This window comes from Dermochelys coriacea, chromosome 13, assembly GCF_009764565.3.
Source record: "Dermochelys coriacea isolate rDerCor1 chromosome 13, rDerCor1.pri.v4, whole genome shotgun sequence".
Taxonomy (NCBI): Eukaryota; Metazoa; Chordata; order Testudines; family Dermochelyidae; genus Dermochelys; species Dermochelys coriacea.
The window spans coordinates 1,544,950-1,562,805 of NC_050080.1; the positions used below are offsets into that span (position 1 = coordinate 1,544,950).

Here is a 17,856-nt window from a genome sequence, read left to right on the forward strand (position 1 = left end):
CCAAGAGCCTTTGTCATAAAAGCCCTGTGCCCTGCTACTGCCCTTCCCAGGGCAATTCTGCACAGAAATGCTGCCCCGAAGGGACACGGCCATCTCTTCCCTTTCCTCACAAACAACAGGCTGCAAAGCAAAGATTTCCCCACAGCTCTGTCACACCCACAAAGGGAGCCACAGATCTGCAGACACTCCTCTACCATGCAGAGCCAGCTACTGCCGTCACCATCCAGTTCCGCTACCCTTGAGACTGCCCACACTCTCTTTACCGAGAGTGCGTGCAGATAATAAATGCTCCGCTTGCTCTCCTCACTCAGCTCGCAACTGACAACCCTTGGGCCCTGCTCCATGTCGAACATGCGCACTTTGGCACTGACATGATGCATGCCGGGTCCGGAATAGGGACGGCTCCAGGCACCAGTGTTCCAAGCAGGTGCTTGGGGAGGCGGTTAGAAAGGGGCGGCAGATTTTCCACAGTGGTGACAATTCGATGGCAACTTCTTCCTTTTGCCGTCCGCGAAGGCAATTTTTTTCATTGCTTGGGGTGGCGAAAGCTGTAGAGCCAGCCCTGGCCTGGAAGATGCATCTGCTGCTCTGTCCTTTGCTCTCACCTATTGCAAAATGTGGATTTCCTCCTATCACAATCACTGTCACACGCCTCAAAGTAACCCCCACATCTCCTCCTCTCAGACACCTCTACCAAGCAGGCCCAGCTCGTGCCTCCGCTGTTTAGTGTCAGCACACCTAACCCCCTGACTGCACCTGGCGTGTACGCCAGCAATCCTCATTGTCTGCTGCCAGCTCCCGACGAAGAGAGGAAACTGGTGTGAGCAACCTTCCCATCCCCCTCCCCTTTTGTCCTTCAATAATGTTTCATGGAATCCTTGGGGGGGGGGGCTGAATGTGGTGTAGGAGGGGAGGCGCTTGTTTATTTTAGCACCTGTGGGGTGGGCAGAATAAAGGCATGTGTATTACTGGGACGTGTTGGGGCATAGCTGAAGCGGGGCAGAGTTAAGGTTGTGTGGGCAACCTTAACTCTGCACTTCCTGGTTTTCCAAAGTTTGAGATTTGCTCAATTCAGCATTCTGCAAGGGGATGACTGACCACCAAGCAACTGTGACTCTTGGTGTAGTTTTTTGCCATTGAATGTTTTGGTTTTGCAGCTATAGAAACAGGGAGAGAGCTATTTAGAGGGGAATCAGAGAGTGGCTTGTTTGGACTCCTGCATGAATTGATGTAGAAAAAAAATCCACTGACCCAGCATTTTACTGGGGGCATTAGTTCACCTAGGGAGGACAGAAAACGCAATTTCATATTGATTTAGTAGAAAAACACCCCTACTCCCAGCCGGCTGTAAGACGGACAGAGAGATTACTAGGAGTCCCCCGAGACGCATCAGGCTGAAAACGCAGCCAGTCTGATTTTGAAAGTGAAAAATAAACTCTTTATTCTGTGCTTACAGAGTGAATTCATGTCAGTGTTACGTCCGGTCTTCAGCACGCAGTGTTTGCTAGGACATTAGTGGAATGGGTTAGAAAAGCGCATACACTCCCCTCTCTGTACACAAGAGGGTATATATAATATGCATAGAAAACAAACACAGTGTTGCTCACATTATACAATCTTTTTTCCACCTCGTTGGTTTCAAAAGCACTTTCCCGGCATTGATAACTAGTACAAAATAATGCTGACCCTGTGCAATCCTGTTAGAAAAGTGTCTGTCTTCCTGCGGGTTAGTTTATAAATTCTGCTCAGCTTCCCAGCGGCGTATGTAAAGCTGGGGGAAAGGAGAGGGTTCTCGCTGGTGTCTAGTTCTAGAAGTGGTGGTTTTGGAACTGCAAACTTTTCAGACCTGTTAAAATGCCTCCTGATTTGCATAAATGTGAGGTAGGGCTGCTAGCCATGCCCCGGGACTGGGAGGGGTTAACTCTTCCCACACCCCATTACAAATGTAAGTGGCCACAGCGAGAATCATCAGATGATGTTCCCCACATCACGAGACGAGGCAATTTTTAGTAACCGCTTCACTGCTGAGTGATGTCGGGGACATGTGCCATGGCGGTGTGCCGCCAGGACGGTGAGATGTGCCAGGTGCACCCAGCCATTCCCAAGGGGACTGCTGCCAAGACACAGGCCTCCTGCCACAGCCCCAGCAGTGAGCTTGTCCCACAACAATGAGATGCTCCTTTTGCAATAACCCCCTGCCCCCCAAAGTGCCTTTTCTTCTGCTGATGATGGAGGGATTCCTTAGGGGTTTGGGGGAAGGGATTTATTGGGGGTTGTGGGGAGGGAACTGAGGGTTTAGCATGTATGGCTGGGTGGAGTGGCAAGGTTAACATATACAGGGCCTGATGCTGCATGCTACTGAACCCCTCCGTGAGCCTCAGTGGGAACTCCAGACCAGGCCTCTGGAATGTGCCGTGACCAGTTGGGTTAAGTCACCCATCTGCCCCCCTCGTGCTTTACAACAACGGAAGTTCAGAGGAGTCTGACTGCCCTGCCAAGCCAAAATTGCCCTGCTGCTCTGTTCAATTCCTTGCTCTTTTCACCAGAGGTTTTCCACTCTGTTCTCTAAGTGCCCCTGCACCGATCAGGATACAGCATTCGCTAGACAGCTGGGACATGCACAGAGAGAGTCTAGGGGGATGGCCGGTTGTCTACAGCCATTTCCTTTGGCCCTGCCGGGGCCGCCGGGAGACTGGGGCAGGGGCAGGTGGTCAAGGCTTTGCTAAAACAGCCAGGGACTGAACAGAGGTGGAAGGTGACTTGGGGTCACAAAGGCCCTCAGGACCACATTTCAAAGCAAGTTGCTGAAGCTGCACTCGGGAGTCTAGGACACACATTGGCTGTGTGAACAAAACCTATGAGCACATCTGGCAGGTGGACACGCCACATCCCCCGTGTATGTTGCATAAACACAAACAACACATGGAGGTGTAGGTTCAGAGGAAACTTCTAGGCCAGCCTAACACCCAGCCCTAAAAATACATGAGTCACTAAGGACGTGACGCCTGTCTGTGGGACATGGGGGGTAACCTGCAAGAAGGAGGAGTCTTGTGTTCTCTGCAGCATGGCTTCTGCCCCCTAGACGAGCCCGGGAGGATCCCAGCCTACGGGTAAATGCAGCCTCCAAGGAGAGGCAGATCCTGCAGCTGGGTGTGGCAGAGGACAGGGAGTGGAGTCCTGTGTTGGTGTAGATAGATCATATCCTCTCCAGGGCAGGGCAGGCAATGAAAATGATCAGGGGGCTGGAGCACATGACTTACGAGGAGAGGCTGAGGGAACTGGGATTGTTTAGTCTGCGGAAGAGAAGAATGAGGGGGGATTTGATCGCTGCTTTCAACTACCTGAAGGGGGGTTCCAAAGAGGATGGATCTAGACTGTTCTCAGTGGGAGCAGATGACAGAACAAGGAGAAATGGTCTCAAGTTGCAGTGGGGGAGGTTTAGGTTGGATATTAGGAAAAACCTTTTCACTAGGAGGGTGGTGAAGCACTGGAATGTGTTCCCTAGGGAGGTGGTGGAATCTCCTTCCTTAGAAGTTTTAAGGTCAAGCTTGACAAAGCCCTGGCTGGGATGATTTAGTTGGGGTTGGTCCTGCTTTGAGCAGGGGGTTGGACTAGATACCTCCTGAGGTCCCTTCCAACCCTGATATTCTATGATTCTATGATTCAGTCTGGACTCATCCTGTTCAGCTGAGGGGGCCATTGGTAATGCTGCTGAGAGCTCCATCAAATGCGTGTGAGGAGGCCGGGGACTGGGGTTCCCACTCCCCAGAACCCTTCTGTCCCTTGGCCCCTTCCCCCCCACCGCTTTCTGAGTCAGCTTGGACTGATTTTCTCGTCCCTGTCTGGCTGGTAAAGTGTCTGATGCATGGGGTGTGGTGGCTGCACCAGAAGCCTCTGGCAGGGGCAGCCAGGGCTCTGCTTTTGCAGCCAGCTCGAGGAGCTGTTCTGGTCAATGGCTGGCAGCTCAGGTCAGTGAAATCCGTTTGAACCCAGTGAATGGTGGAGGTGCCCGGCGTCCGGGACTGGCTGCGCAGGGCAAGGCGGGGTCTCTGTAGGAATTGTCGTTAGTTCTTGAGAAGAGGCTTATCTTGGAGTCGGCAGGGCCAGGTGAGCATGGGTCCGGCAGCTTCACTTGGGCAGCGGGGCGACGATCACGTTGCGATAGCCCTTCACTCCCTTCAGCTTGTCACTCTCGAAATTCACCACAAGCTTGTGCAGGCCGGACTGCTGGGGGGCCAAGTCCACCCTGACCTTAGCCTCCTGCCCCGGCTCAATGGGGCTGGCGCTGCGGGAGAGAGGTAAAATCAGCAAACCCCAGTACCTCCTGCCAGCGTAACTCGGTCCCAACGTCCTGCAGGGGGTCACTACCAAGTACCCTCGCCAGAAGCATGCATGGCTCTGTCGGGAGCCCCGGGGATGCTGGACAGGCTTGTCCCTTTGGTCCTCATAGGCAGCACCAGCCTGAGGGGGAGATTCTTGGGGATCAGCAAAACAAACTGTTTGGGGGGCGGGAGAGAGCTTTCCCTTTAATAACTGAGATGAAACTGAGTGTCCACAGTGAACTGCAGCAAATCGACTCTCAGGACGCTTACGGCCAGATGCCCCCGGACCGTTCCGTACGGCTACTTCTGCTGGGCCTGTCCTCCTCCGCTATCCCCCCGCAGCAACTCCTGCTGGGGGCAGCTGGTCTGGGGGTGCTCTGAGCTTCCCCACCAGTCCCTTCAGCGGCTTTCACTGGGGCGGGAGTAGCTGCAATCTCTCTCAGAGTTCGCATCCCCACTTCATTCCCCACGGCATCCCCCTGCCTGAGGTGGTACTGGGGTAGTGGCAAGCGCCTTCCCTGTGCAAAGTTCTCGCCGAGTCTCAAAAGTCAAACTTGGCCCCTGCCCCCCCACAGCAGCCCAACCCCGCAGTGGGAGTAGAAAACACCTACAGCTCCTGGGTCTTCTGTCCTTCGGTCAGGCCAGCCCCCTCCAGGGTGAACACACAGCCGCTCAGAGGGATTGAGAGGGGGTTAGTCAGGGTGAGATCTGCCACCAGCTTCCGCTTCTGCATTGGTTCCCCTAAAATCTGTTTTTAAAAGAAATCAGTTGGATTCTCAGTGAAGTCCCTTTTGCCATTAGAGAGATAGAGAGTGTGTGTGTGTGTGTGTGTGTGTGTGTGTGTGTACACATACACTCCCTTCCATTGCTCTGGTTACTGTTGACCTATTGACTGAGTGTGTAACGTTCCAGACCCCTCCCTGTCCCCCGCCCGGCGTGAAGCTGTTATATTGCGTTGGACACGTCAGGCAGGTGTCTGCATTAGTCACTCCATTGATTCTAGTGAAACAAACCCCGTTCCTGGCCCCCGTCCTGGCCACATGGCTTGGCTTGGCTCTGCGCTTAGTCTCTGGCTGTGTGGGAGTCACCAAGAGGTGTGACAATGCACCTTGCCTGTCTGACAGCAGCTATAAACTACCTGCTGCAAACCCCTCACAGCACTGCCCATGCCAACCTGCTCCCCTTTATGAACGGAAACCCTCCTGCCTTCCGCCCTCAGCTACGGTCTCTCCTCTCTGCCCTCACAGCTGGCATCTGACCTCACCCCTGGGCTGTACCCTGAATTGCTCAGCAATGCTGCAGCATCCCCTCTGCGGGCTCAAGCCCTGCAGTGGCCCCTTGCATTGTTTGTGAGATGCTCAGCCTATAGCCCCTCAGAGGATCCTGTGGGAGAGCTGGAGGCTGCCAGGTTTCCCCCTTCTTTCTAGTGCTGAGTGAGGTGAAACGGGAGGCACTGGGCGCGGGGAGATGTGGGAAGTGGCTGGCAGTTTGGTCTCAGGGTTGGGGCCCAGTGCGGTGATGATGCTTTTCAGTTCTGACATGGCACTACACTCGAAACTCCCGTGTGCCCTGGGACACAGGTGGCAAGGCAGACTGCCAGAGGCATGCGCTCTTCCAGTGCAGTAGCAGAGCAAGGCTGGTTTCCGTGTCTGATTACAGGGATGTCAGTTCAATACCATGCATTGGGGGAGGAGGGAATGCTGCAAGCTGCACCACTTCCATGATTGCTGCCTGGCTAACACCAAGGATACTGGGCTGAGAATGTAACCCAATCCCCTCTGCATCTGCGGAGCTGAGCAGGGACCGTACATGTGCTCAGCAGTGACAGGATGGGGATGTGCTGAAGCCCTTACCCTAATCTTAATATCCGGGTTCTTTATGTAGATGTCTCGGACCCCAAGGATGATATCTCCGGTCTGGTATTCAATCAGGAGGGCCATCAGCTTGATCATGTTGTCTTGCGTCAGGCAGCTGCCATACTTCTCATATAGGATACGCAGGGGCACGGTCTTTTCTGGAGAGAAAGGTGAAAGAGATCCGGGTTAGCTGTCCCCTGAAAGCTCAGCTCCCTCTGGCTTCCTGGTGCCCAAGGATCACTGAGCCGGGGGCTGGGCCATCACCTAGTCTGGGGCCAGTTGTCCCCCTGCAGCTGTTGCAGTCAGCAGGCAGGAATGGAAATGACAGAGAAAAGGGGGTGATTTCAGGTCTGGCACAAGCAGGTGCCACAGACACTGACGTCAGTGGGAGGAGCTGCCCCCACCCTGGCTCTGAGCATGGTGCAATGTCTGGTTTTCCAGGGCTGGGATTGTCCCCAGAATCAAGCTAGCACGACAGTGGCAAAGTCAGGTGGCAATACCTAGTCAGGAATGCTGCCCGGAGCCGCCAGGGTCTCTTTTCAACTGGGCATTTTGGTCGAAAACCAGACTCGAAAACCAGACTCAGCCCCCCCGAAAAATGAGGCCATAAGCGACTCTCCCGAGGAGCGCTAACAGGTCTCGACACCTCCGCAGTGATGCTGTACAGGGATGTTGTTATTATTTATTTGTGTTATCGTAGCACCGAGGAGCCCCCGTCATGGGCCAGGACGCCATGGTGCCAGGGGCTGTTCGGACACAGGACAAAAGGAGGGACCCTGCCCCAGAGAGCCAACCATCTCAGTGTAAGGCAAGAGGAGCCAGATGGCTACAGATGAATGCAGGAATCCAAGGCAGCTGGTCAGCATGATGGGCAGCGCTCTCAGCCCCACTCTAACTGCAGCGAACTCTAATCACGCACAGACTCAGTGCTTTCCTCTTGAGGCAAATCTTGTTCATCGTTAGTTTGTCAGGCAGGATGCACCCATCTGGCACGGGCTTTGTCTGGACCTGCCGGAGCAGGAAGGCTGCTTCACACTCCTGCACAACCTCAGGCTGGTCACCATCCAGATCCCTAGGCCTGTCCAGGCTGACCTAGGAGACCTAGCTATGGCCTCCAGAGGCTCTCCGGCCACTTGATCCAATTTTCAAGGATCTGGATCAGAAATCTCAGATCTAGCAGCCGAGCATGGGTCTAGGGCTGTAAAACCCAGGTCCGGATCAGGCAGCCAAGTGGGTCTGGGAGCCGTAAAGCCCAGGTCTGGACCACGCAGCCGAGCATGGTTTCTGGGAGCTGTAAAACCCGGCTTTAACACTTCATGCATTTGTAAATGGGTTTGGGAACACCTGTTGCCTGGTTGTACCAATGAGTGGAGTGGCTTGAGTCATAATTTTCAAAATAAAAATGTACTCATGAGAGAGAACATAGAATGCAGCAATAGTGAGAGAGAAACCTCTTCTGAAAGGGGACAGATGAGTGCGATATAAAGACCCAGAAAGAGAGATCAATGTGGATAAGCCCAACTCATTTGCTTAATAAGGAGAGAGTCATACAGGCGCTGCTTTGGCCCATCTCCAAATCCATTTCTGGCCCCTACCTGAATAATGTTCTTTATCCTTTCATCAAAGATTTACAAATCCACAACAGTAATAAATAAGCGGGAAACCACTGAAAGCTGCCTTGGCCATAACGCAGAAGCCCAGAGAGCCAGAGCCTATAAAATAGCAATCCGCCGGCGTGGGGGCTTGCACGTAGAGGCAGGCTGCGGTTTAGTCCAGCACAACCATTTCAAAATCCTGTCTGGGCAATAGTGAAAGTGGCTAATGCAGCTTGGCGGCTACCTGCCAGGATAAACACCACCTACGCGTCTCAGCTGGGAGCCGACCCAGAGGAAATAACATACTCGAGATGCTGTTTATCTTGGTAGTTTGCCTCCAGGGTAGAATTGTAGAATATCAGGGTTGGAAGGGACCTCAGGAGGTTCTAGTCCAACCTCCTGCTCAAAGCAGGACCAATCCCCAACTAAATCATCCCACAGATTTTTGCCCCAGATCCCTAAATGGCCCCCTCAAGGATTGAACTCACAACCCTGGGTGTAGCAGGCCAACGCTCAAACCACTGAGCTATCCCTCCCCCCGGTATGTTTGGTGCCTTTATTATTACATGGGATTAAACACAAATACTGAATTCTTGTGCTGCGCCAGCCCATAGTTTGTTTGAACTGAGGACCCAGGTGGCTTGTTATGTAATTGAATTAAGTAAAATTACATCTAGACTCACACACGGCTGTGGCACACACTGAAAAAGCCAAGAAACTGAAGTTCAGAATGAAAATCTGTCCTCAGCTCACAGCTCGTTTAGCAATTCAATGCAAAGTGCCAGTCTGGAATGAGGGTTGTGTTAATCTGTGTTGATTTGAGTCTCAGCAGTCAATAATGATAATATGTTGGGCCAATTGTCAAAAACAGGCTCCAACTTTGAACAAGCTAAAACCAGAATTTGCATAAACAGATGGGATTTGTGTGTGCCATCTGGATTATTGGATTTTGTTCATGCAACATGATGCCTGCTTGATTTGCACCCACAAATCCCATTTGTGGGTGCAAATTGGATGCAAAAGTTTGCATATAAACTTAGCGGCTGGGATGACATCCAGGTTAGATCTGGCTGTGAGGTTCTTCTGGCCTATGATGGCCTAGAAAAGGGATGATACAGCTGTCACGCTATTGGCGAGCTTCTTCCTGGAAGTGTATTCTTAGATAGCATTTCTGCCCTAGACTACCCATCAGCGCTAAGCTGTACTGGAACAATGGCACTGCCAGCCACAAGAAGGAGATGGGTGAGCATGAGGGCAAAGCTGCCTTGGCAGCTGGCCCACCACCGGACAGTCCTGGCCTTCCCAGGACACATGGGAATGACCACAGTTTCGCTGCCTTCCAGTCAAAGTGCAAAATGCACTCATTTGACTTGGTTTTCCCAGAATATTGATCAATGGAAAACTTGAGCAGCTGGGCAGGGGGAGTAACAAGGATTAAAAAAATTAGATCTTCATTGAAAAAACAAACGTTAAGTCTTCCACGGTTCTTAGATGCCCTGGTGCTGAGCACTAAACTCCTAGGTAGACATGCCCCATTCTGTGCCCTGACTTCAAAGTCAGTCCCTCTGTACCATATAGACACTGCCCTCTCCACAGTACAAAATGCTGTCTGAGAATCAGCTCAACAAAATGCCACAATGGAGAAAACTCTCTACAACGTTTGATCTCCCCTATTGTCTCAGATCCGGCTGTAGGATACACACAGATTGCTGAGCTGTGCCGCGCTTCGCAATAGATACAGCCAGAGACGGGCAGCTACGGAGGGCCGCATTGTCAGCTGGTATAAATCACTACGGTGCTGCTGGGTTTAAAAGAGCTCGGCTGGTCTAGGAAGTAGAGAGTATTTTCTCTGTTCCATTCTCCCTTCTTTATTTCCAGTATCGTTCCTGGAGCCAGTCTCTTACCTGCATGGGGTAGGAGAATGACATTAAGAAGATCCTTCATCCCACACTCAGGGCCCATGACTCCACTGTAACTGGTGCTCCGGGCACAGAACATGAGCCTGCAGAGCTGTTCAGTCTCGGTGTTGTTGCTGATGACCGCGTAGACGTCAAAATCGCAGCCATTGTTCATGCCCTCGGACACCTTGATCTTGATGCTCACCCCCTTCTCCTCCTCACTCAGGTAACTTTTCTGGAGTTCTGCTTTTGCAAACACTTCCCTTTCTTGGTCGGATCCTGCAGTGCATGAAAAGATCATTGTTACCAGCTAGGTCAACAAGATGCTGGCCCTGGATCCACAGCTGCCTTTGCCCTTCTACCCACAACCATCCTGAATGTGACCTCTGCAGCTTGACCAATCAGATGCTTTATTAATTAGATTATTCTTGTCCAATCCTGGGGTCCCCCCCATTTTGTCGCCCAGCACTTGGCTTTTCTTTCACTGGGCAGTGACCAGACCTTCCCAAGCTGCATCGTGCTTTGCCCTTCCTTTCTGCCTCTATTTCATCATGACCTATTGAGGTCCCTTCCAGTCCTATATTTCTTTGATTCTATGCGCTCAGTGGGAACTAGCATGATTTCTGCCCACAAATCGGCAGAAGAAGTGAACACCAGCTGGCACCCATCCTTCAGCATATTCTCCGATAAGCAGCACATACCCTCAGGATACTTGTAGTTGTGGGTAATGTCTTCTCTGGTATCTTTGCCCACGCTTTTCGTGCTCATGTTCTTTCCTACAATAGAAGAGTGGATGGTCTTCTTTCTGGAGCCATCCTTCTGCAGCATCCAATAAACCACATCCGCATTGACCTCCGCAAAGACAAATGGGATGTCATAATTCAGCCTCAGTTCACCTTCCTTGATGGCTTTGACTGGAGCTGGCCCGCAGCAGTATGCCCCTGGGGAGAAAGGAATCTGCATTAGTCTTCTGTGTTTAGCAAGCACGGTCAGTGCACATGGGAATGCGGGCTGGGTGAACCATGCCAGTCAGGATCTTGGATATGGTGGGTGTGTTCCATACACCATCTGGACTGCACTGAAGTACGTGGCCTCTGTAACAGGGCAGCCGGCCCTTTAAAAGCCGGGAGGGCTGGGAGTGGCCAGCTCTGTTCTGGAGAAGAGCCTGGCAGGCAAGTGCTGGGAATCATCCAACCCAGCTGCACAGTATCTAGTGAGTGGCTCTAATGGTTCCCAGCTGGGGGAATATAAACAAAGCCTAGCTCCACAAGGGGCTGAAGGGTCAGGAGAGGGCAGGAGGATGCTCTCCCAGTGCTGCACCAGAAGACAATGAGAGGGCAAGCAAGCCCTGTGAACCCCTGCCAAGCCTGGGGAAAGTCCTCACCATTACGCTGCTGGAGACTAGGGGGCCCCACAACCTAGGTTGGGAGCAGGGCTAGTGTGCTATTTTTCTGTTTTAGAGAATAAAAAGGGTCCTGAGGTGAGGGCTACGAACAGAACCAGGCTTGGCTGATTGCTTTCGTAGGCTGTGATCAGGCCCACTGCCTACAGCATCTCCTTACCTTCGCTCTTCTCCTGAGGAGTTGGATCCAAAGCCTGCCATCCATCACAGCCAGGGGGCAAGTCAGGCCGGGTCATCCAGGACTCCACCCAGCAATGGAAATTCCTGTAACGAAAGCAAAGAGAGGAGAGAGAGAGTAGAAAGGTCATGTCTTCTGGATCCCTGACACAAGAGGTGTCCAGCAGTCTGTCCCAGAGGGTCCCAGCTTTCCAGCGCTGTCTACTAGGGACACTCAGGGGCTGTCCTCTGCCCCTTGCTCAATGCTTGCTGAGGTGGACATTGCCAGGTACCATTACTGATCTTACAGGGGGCCTCAGTCCTGCATGAGATGTGCCTGTAACTGAGGGGAGAAGGTGGCCTGCATTTCTGAATAGGCCAGCTCCTGGCATGCCGTACTGAGCAATATTCATGTAGCCTGGGATATTATGATGAGCATTTCACCCTGAAGCACAGTGTCCCTTGTCGTGGATGCTACTCACCATATCGTGTCTTTGGATGTCTTCTGCAGGTTTCCCATTTCGTCTAGGTAACAGTCAATGACCAAGTTGCTGTTGGTATCGTGGGCGGAGTTATAATTGGTCACCACGCGGGTGGGAATTCCCAAACATCTCAGGACTGGGGAGGGAGTGAGAAGGGAGAGGTGAAGCCGGTGCGTTTTGTGGCTGGCTATTGGAATCCCTTGAACTGCACTTTCCATCCCAGGCTCTCAGAGTGCTGTCCAGTCCCTGAGCCTCACAACCCATCTGCAAGGCAGGGAAGCGTTGTCCTAGCAGGTGTCCAGGCTGCTGTGTGGAAGCCCAGAGAGACCATGTCACAGACAGTGGTTGTGGCCACAACAACCCGATTTTATTTTTTTGCCAAAATGTCATACATGCTCCAGGGGAGGCAGCAATGATGGTGCCAGGTGGCCAACAGCTTCTTAAGCACCATGTCATCTGGCCATACACAGAGCAGGTCTTGCCGGACGTGACGCTCAGAACACAAGTGCTCCCAGCACTGTGCTGGTGGGGCTGGAATGGGGAGGAATCGTCACTAACATTTTCTGCCATACCAGGTTTCAGAGTAGCAACCGTGTTAGTCTGTATTCGCAAAAAGAAAAGGAGGACTTGTGGCACCTTAGAGACTCACAAATTTATTTGAGCATAAGCTTTCGTGAGCTACAGCTCACTTCATTGGAAAGCTTATGCTCAAATAAATTTGTTAGTCTCTAAGGTGCCAAAAGTACTCCTTTTCTTTTCTGCCATACCAGTGAGTCAGTGACAGAGCCAAGGATAGAAAACATGGGTCTCCTGATTTACAGGAGCTAAAACACCAGGGAAGAGTTTTCCCCTTAGATCAATAAACAACACCAGCTCTGCCTTCAGCTTTGACAGAGAATCACCCTCTTTGTCTTCGTGAAGAGGATTTGGGGCTTTGTGCTTGAATGTAACAGGTCTGTTCCACACTCTGAGGTGGTGTCAGAGCTCCAGCCGGTGGAAGGATGTTCAGTGACACTGACAGTCTGTCAAGCACTGATACTTCACTAGAAACAGGGCACAAAAGAGACTGGGGAAATGCTGTCCCGGGATTCCATGACCAGGTAGAATTTAGCATTCAACAATTTTATTTAATCTCCTAGCTGCTGCTTACAATAAATGGGGCACCCTTCAGAATATACCAGTAGTTCTAAAGTTTTGAAGGCCACCGGTAGGGGTGGGCCAGCCTCAGAAATCCACATATGTTTTAGCTATTTTCTGCCTCCTGTTTATGTACCCAGGAGAACGAGGCCAAACCCTCATGCACTTTGTCCCCAAGAAAAATAAGTGCGTGCACGTATATGTGCGTCTTGAAAAATTTAAGGCCTGATTCTGTTCTGATTTGCACCAGTTTGACTCCCCTCACATTGGTAAGGTTACCTTTGATTTAGACCACTGTGACATGAGACTTTGTCCCGCTGTGTGTGCACATGGGGGAATGCCAATGAATTTTCTGTCAGTCATTCACATAGTATTTCTCAACAGTCTGTGTGGATTAATTACATTCCTTTAAACTATTCTTTGTCATTCATGTAATACATGACGCTACGCCATGTGGCAGGGGATGTTCTGCCTGCTGGGGGGAACGAGAGAGAGAAGTCACTGAGAAACCAAGGCATTTTTTATTGTGTTTGCAGTTTCCTGACTAATTAGACTAACAGAAAGTGTAATTGGTAGGAAATCAGCACGGAGCTGACTCTCCCCTGCTGACCTGTGATGGGCAAGTCTGGTTTCCCTTGTCTAACACCATGGGCCTCAGCAGAGTTACTCCTGCCTCACACCAGTGTCAGCTGGGTCACTGTGAGCCCTGGAATGTGGGGAGCGCATGGGAATCTGAATGATCCAGTCCTGTGAGGAAGGGGGAATCGTCTGCAATTGTCAGCTGGTTTCCTCACCTGTACATGCCACTGCCGCAAAGACCCAGCACTGGCCATATCGGACTGGCTGGCATCCATACTTCCTCCACCTCCTGAGAATGTCCACGCTCCCTATCCAGGACATGGGGCTCATCCCATCCTCATACTTATTGTCCCAGCGCCCTGCGAGCACCCCCTGATCATCATTGCAATTCACCTGCAACACAATAGATGAGATTCCTGGTGAGCACAGAGTGTTGACTGCCCGTGCAGGGACAGAGCCCTCTGGGCCCCGGAGGGGGAAGGACTGGACTGAAGAGGAAAGAAGAGCATCTGTATGAAGTTCTAGGAGCTCCAATTCAACAGCACAGTATCTCCCTCATGTACCCACCTGGAGCTGGTGAACAGGGCACAGGTTCCAAGCTACAGGAGCCCCATTCCCAAAGTGGCTTCGTTAAAAGACAATTGATGACCTATCAGCAAACGAGGCTGATGGAAAAAGCAGTCAGAAGGGAAGCTGTGGGTGTGAGTTTGGACTGGATGCAGAGATCAATGGAGAAACGGATTCATAACTGGAGGAGTGGTGGATAGAATCACAGAACAGACCAATGAAGGGCGGATGGATGGGTTTAGGGATAGAGACAGGTAGAAGAGTGAGTGGATGCATCGACAGATGGGTGGAGTTTTTATATGTGAGAGGAAGAGAGAACCATGTGGTCACTCACCTTTATTCCCCTTGCCTGCTCTCTCCCTACTAGCCCATTTCCCAACGCCCAGGGAAACTTGCCTCTAACATTGGCTGTTTGCAGCCCTTGGCATTCACTGTTACCATTGCAATGGGGTTGCCCCCAGCCGTATTCACATTATGCAAGCTGTGTACCATTGGCAGGAACGCCAGTTGGGGGCAGGGCCACTGGGCGGGGGGGAGCAAAAGTTTGCCCCCAACAGGGCCCCCAAACCTGAGCGTCTCTGTGACCCCCCACAACTCCCGGAGTGGAGCAGAGCCACTGCTGTGGGGTGAGTGTGGTTCAATCATGCAGACCATGTGAAAAATTGCTGAGGTGTCTAGTAGCCCCTATATACAGAACGAGGCAGACCACAGTCAGGTCAGCTGGGGTGAGCGGTCAGTGTCGCCGCTGTCTGATGGTGCCCATAATACGCAGGGGCTGCCGCTGGCTGGCTAAACTGGGGCAGCTCAAGGAATACATGGAAACACATATGGGATCTGGGGGTGAGTGAGTGGAATGGCCACTGGACGGGTGGACCAGCCAGCAGATACAAAGCTGCCTGTTGGCTGACTCCGAAAGTGTCCCAGACTCACCATGGCGCTCACGACTCGACCAATGTAAACGGGGTCATTGCGGCGGGAGCAGTCTCGGTTTTGGTCTCGAAGGAATTTGGGGTTTGTATCCAGCAGCTGAAGACAGATGTTCACAATGTCATCTTCAAACTGGTGTGGTGGAGAGAGAGAGAGAGAGAGAGGAGAAAAGGGAGAGAGCGCAGTGAAGCCCAGGAGTTGGCACTGGCACAGCAGGCTACTTGTCCCTCCGGGGCAGGCGAGCTTGCCCAGCAGTGGGACTAGGTTTGGGAGAGATAGAAAATAGCTACATCCCAGGGAGTGAGACGTGGCAGGGGGACCCAGCCCCTCCCCGCCTTAGGTCTGTCTCACTATTCCATTGTAACAAGGAGGACACATGGTGAGGGTGTGAGAGAACCCGGGGGGGGCATCCTCTACAGCTGACTGCCCCCAGACCCACCCCTTTAGGTGGCAGAGGCTCTGCAGCTGTCTTGGTAGCTGGGGGCTACCCAGGAATTTGCCCCTTAGTGTGCGGGCCATGTCCAGGACCCACAAGAGCTTGGACCAGCCCAGGGGGATCAGGCACTGACTGTCTTACTGGTTCAAACATCAGTGAGAATGTGCATTCCTGGCTGTTGCTCTGCTGTGTTCGCACCCAGCTCCGTACCAAGGCTCCTGAGAAACGCTTGGCATGTTTACTTAGGGAGGCCACTTGGGGGACTTGGAAGGAGAAAGCGAGAGCCCGATGGGCTCAATGGGACCGGTGCCCTGTCCTCAAGGCACCAGTGAGAGCAGTTCTGCGATGGGGAGGCATTGACATTTCAGAGCAATTTTATCTGACAGCCTGCGGCTTGTACAAAGGGGGGAGGGGGACAGGGAGTCTGGATGCTTTAGTCCATTTGTGCAGATAAGGAGCTGATATGTGCAAAGTTCAAGGCTAAGAATGGAAAATGAAGTCACTGAGCCTCCCCCCTCAGCGCTGAGCAGACTGCTGTCGTGCAGCTGGGATGCCTCTTGGAAAGCTGGGTCATCGCTGGGCCCCACGCATCTGTGGGAACCCAGCTGCTTAGCCCCATCATCCTCACAGGAGTCATAAGACTTCCCTGCAGAGGCTCGGATCCTCCCACGGGACTGGCTGCCTCTTGCCACTTTAGGAGCCTGAATCCACCACTTGGGCCCTACTGACATCCGCAGCAGCTGTCCAAATTCCCTCGGCACCCACTGTTCTGCTCTCGGCACCAGACTGTTCCGTTGGGTGTGCACACAGCGCCCTTGGTGCTGCCCGCCCCTGCCGCTCAAAGTCCGAGCTCTGGGGTCCCCACCCATCTCGCCAGCAAGGCCCCGTCCTTAGGTATGCCCAGAGCACACCTGAGCCCCCAGGATGAGTGCTTGTCTCCCCCGCCCCAGCACAGCCGAGTGCGACAGCACTCACCTGGGAGGTGGGAAGACCAGGTTCAAGTCCCTGGTCTGCAGCGGGAACTTGAGTGTCAGTGTCCCACTTCCCAGGGGAACACCCTACCCACTAGAACACTGGATATGCGGGCGGGGTGTCTCTTTCTGTCTGCAGATGGAGCTTAGGGCTCTTGGCTCAGGATCCCCAGTGGAGGGAGGTGTCTGTCTCTGGCCAACCAGCTGCTTAGGTGCCTATTCCCACCACGTTCCCTGCCTTTCACTCCTGGCTAGCTTAGGCAGCTCCCCACCCCGCTGATTTCTGAAGAGTCCTTACTTAGGGTTTGGCTGCACGGTAAGGCAGTGCCTGGCAAGGCAGGCTATGAACGTCTTGCACCCCAGCTTGCCGCGCACTAACACGTTGTGTGGACAAACCCTTCAGCTAGCGTCTAACTCTCCCCCTGCGTTGTGTAGGGAGCCTGGGGCTGAGGGTTGCACTAAGCAGCTGGCGCCGTAATGCTGAGCCCTGCGCTGCGGAAGTGCCTTGGAGGAGCTGGGCTTGAGTGACAGCTGCTGTTCTGCACAGCCGACCAGGAGCCAGGGAACTTTGGTGACCCGGGGTGATTTTTGTAATGGTGGAGGAGGAATTTGCTGCAGTCAGGGGTGCAGTGGCAGTGAATGCTAGGAGGTTGGAAAGTCACTGATTCAGCTCCACCCCAGACAGGACCCTCTCTTGGGAGGTGCTCAGAAATCTGCAGCTCTGTTGTCTGCCTTGGGAACTGCAGGTCACTCACCCTACTCAGAATCAGCCCCAAAGAGAGAGGACCCCTCTCGAGCTCATGGGTTGCTGGGAGCCACTTGCAGCCCCAGCCCCAATATGACCAAAGGCATTTGAAATGCAGACATGACATGCTTATGACCAAAATACACCAGGGCAGAGCTCATGGCGCTGGCAATCCCCTTATCAGCACTGTAACTTGGGAGGGGAGCTGGTTATCTTACAAAGGCCCCTCCATATGTTTCCCAGACAGAGGGTGTTTTTGTCATTATTATTGAGTGTTCTGTCCTGGCCTCTCTCCCAGGCCTCGTTGGTTAAGGATTTATGGGCTGCTCCTGGGATCTGAACTCAGCATTTTCGCCTCCGGAAATGAGATTTTAATTTGCCTCCAGCGGCAGGTGGAGTGAGATTTCCACTGAGGTGTTATCAGAGGACACAGAAATTGACACCTGCTGCCAGGCACATGGGATGGGACGCATTGGGGGAGCAGTGAACCCTGTTCTGTGTGTTGGGGCTGGAGCTCTGAACCGCCAGGTTCACCTACTGCCACACACGTGAGATAAAGGGACGTTAGACAGGCTGCAGCTTTGCATTGGAGTCCTCCCCCTGTGTAGGGGGACTCCCCACTGGCATGAAGCTGCTCCACCTCCATCACCTAGCCGCATCTCCTCCTGCTATAGGACCCCTCTCCCGGTGCCAGCGGAGACACCAGCAGAGGGCACGTGTTAAGAAGAGGCTCCGATGGGCCTGATTATCTGTTGGCAGAAGGGCCCAGTGGTGTAAGTTAAG

General features: G+C 52.8%; 1 protein-coding gene across 1 annotated transcript in view; it reads right to left on the bottom strand.

Annotated features, from left to right (window-relative positions):
• Positions 1 to 1,415: 1,415 nt before the first annotated feature.
• The window catches only part of TGM2 (transglutaminase 2), a 41,921-nt gene continuing 25,480 nt past the window's right edge, over positions 1,416 to 17,856 (bottom strand). The window contains exons 5-14 of the mRNA XM_043495784.1: positions 14,925 to 15,053; positions 13,643 to 13,820; positions 11,712 to 11,847; positions 11,234 to 11,337; positions 10,373 to 10,612; positions 9,678 to 9,950; positions 6,176 to 6,336; positions 4,934 to 5,070; positions 4,065 to 4,285; positions 1,416 to 2,413 (exon numbers count right to left, since the gene is read on the bottom strand). Coding sequence (XP_043351719.1) covers positions 4,129 to 4,285; positions 4,934 to 5,070; positions 6,176 to 6,336; positions 9,678 to 9,950; positions 10,373 to 10,612; positions 11,234 to 11,337; positions 11,712 to 11,847; positions 13,643 to 13,820; positions 14,925 to 15,053 — 1,515 coding nt within the window. The 3' untranslated portion in view covers positions 1,416 to 2,413; positions 4,065 to 4,128. The remainder of the gene's footprint in view (positions 2,414 to 4,064; positions 4,286 to 4,933; positions 5,071 to 6,175; positions 6,337 to 9,677; positions 9,951 to 10,372; positions 10,613 to 11,233; positions 11,338 to 11,711; positions 11,848 to 13,642; positions 13,821 to 14,924; positions 15,054 to 17,856) is intronic.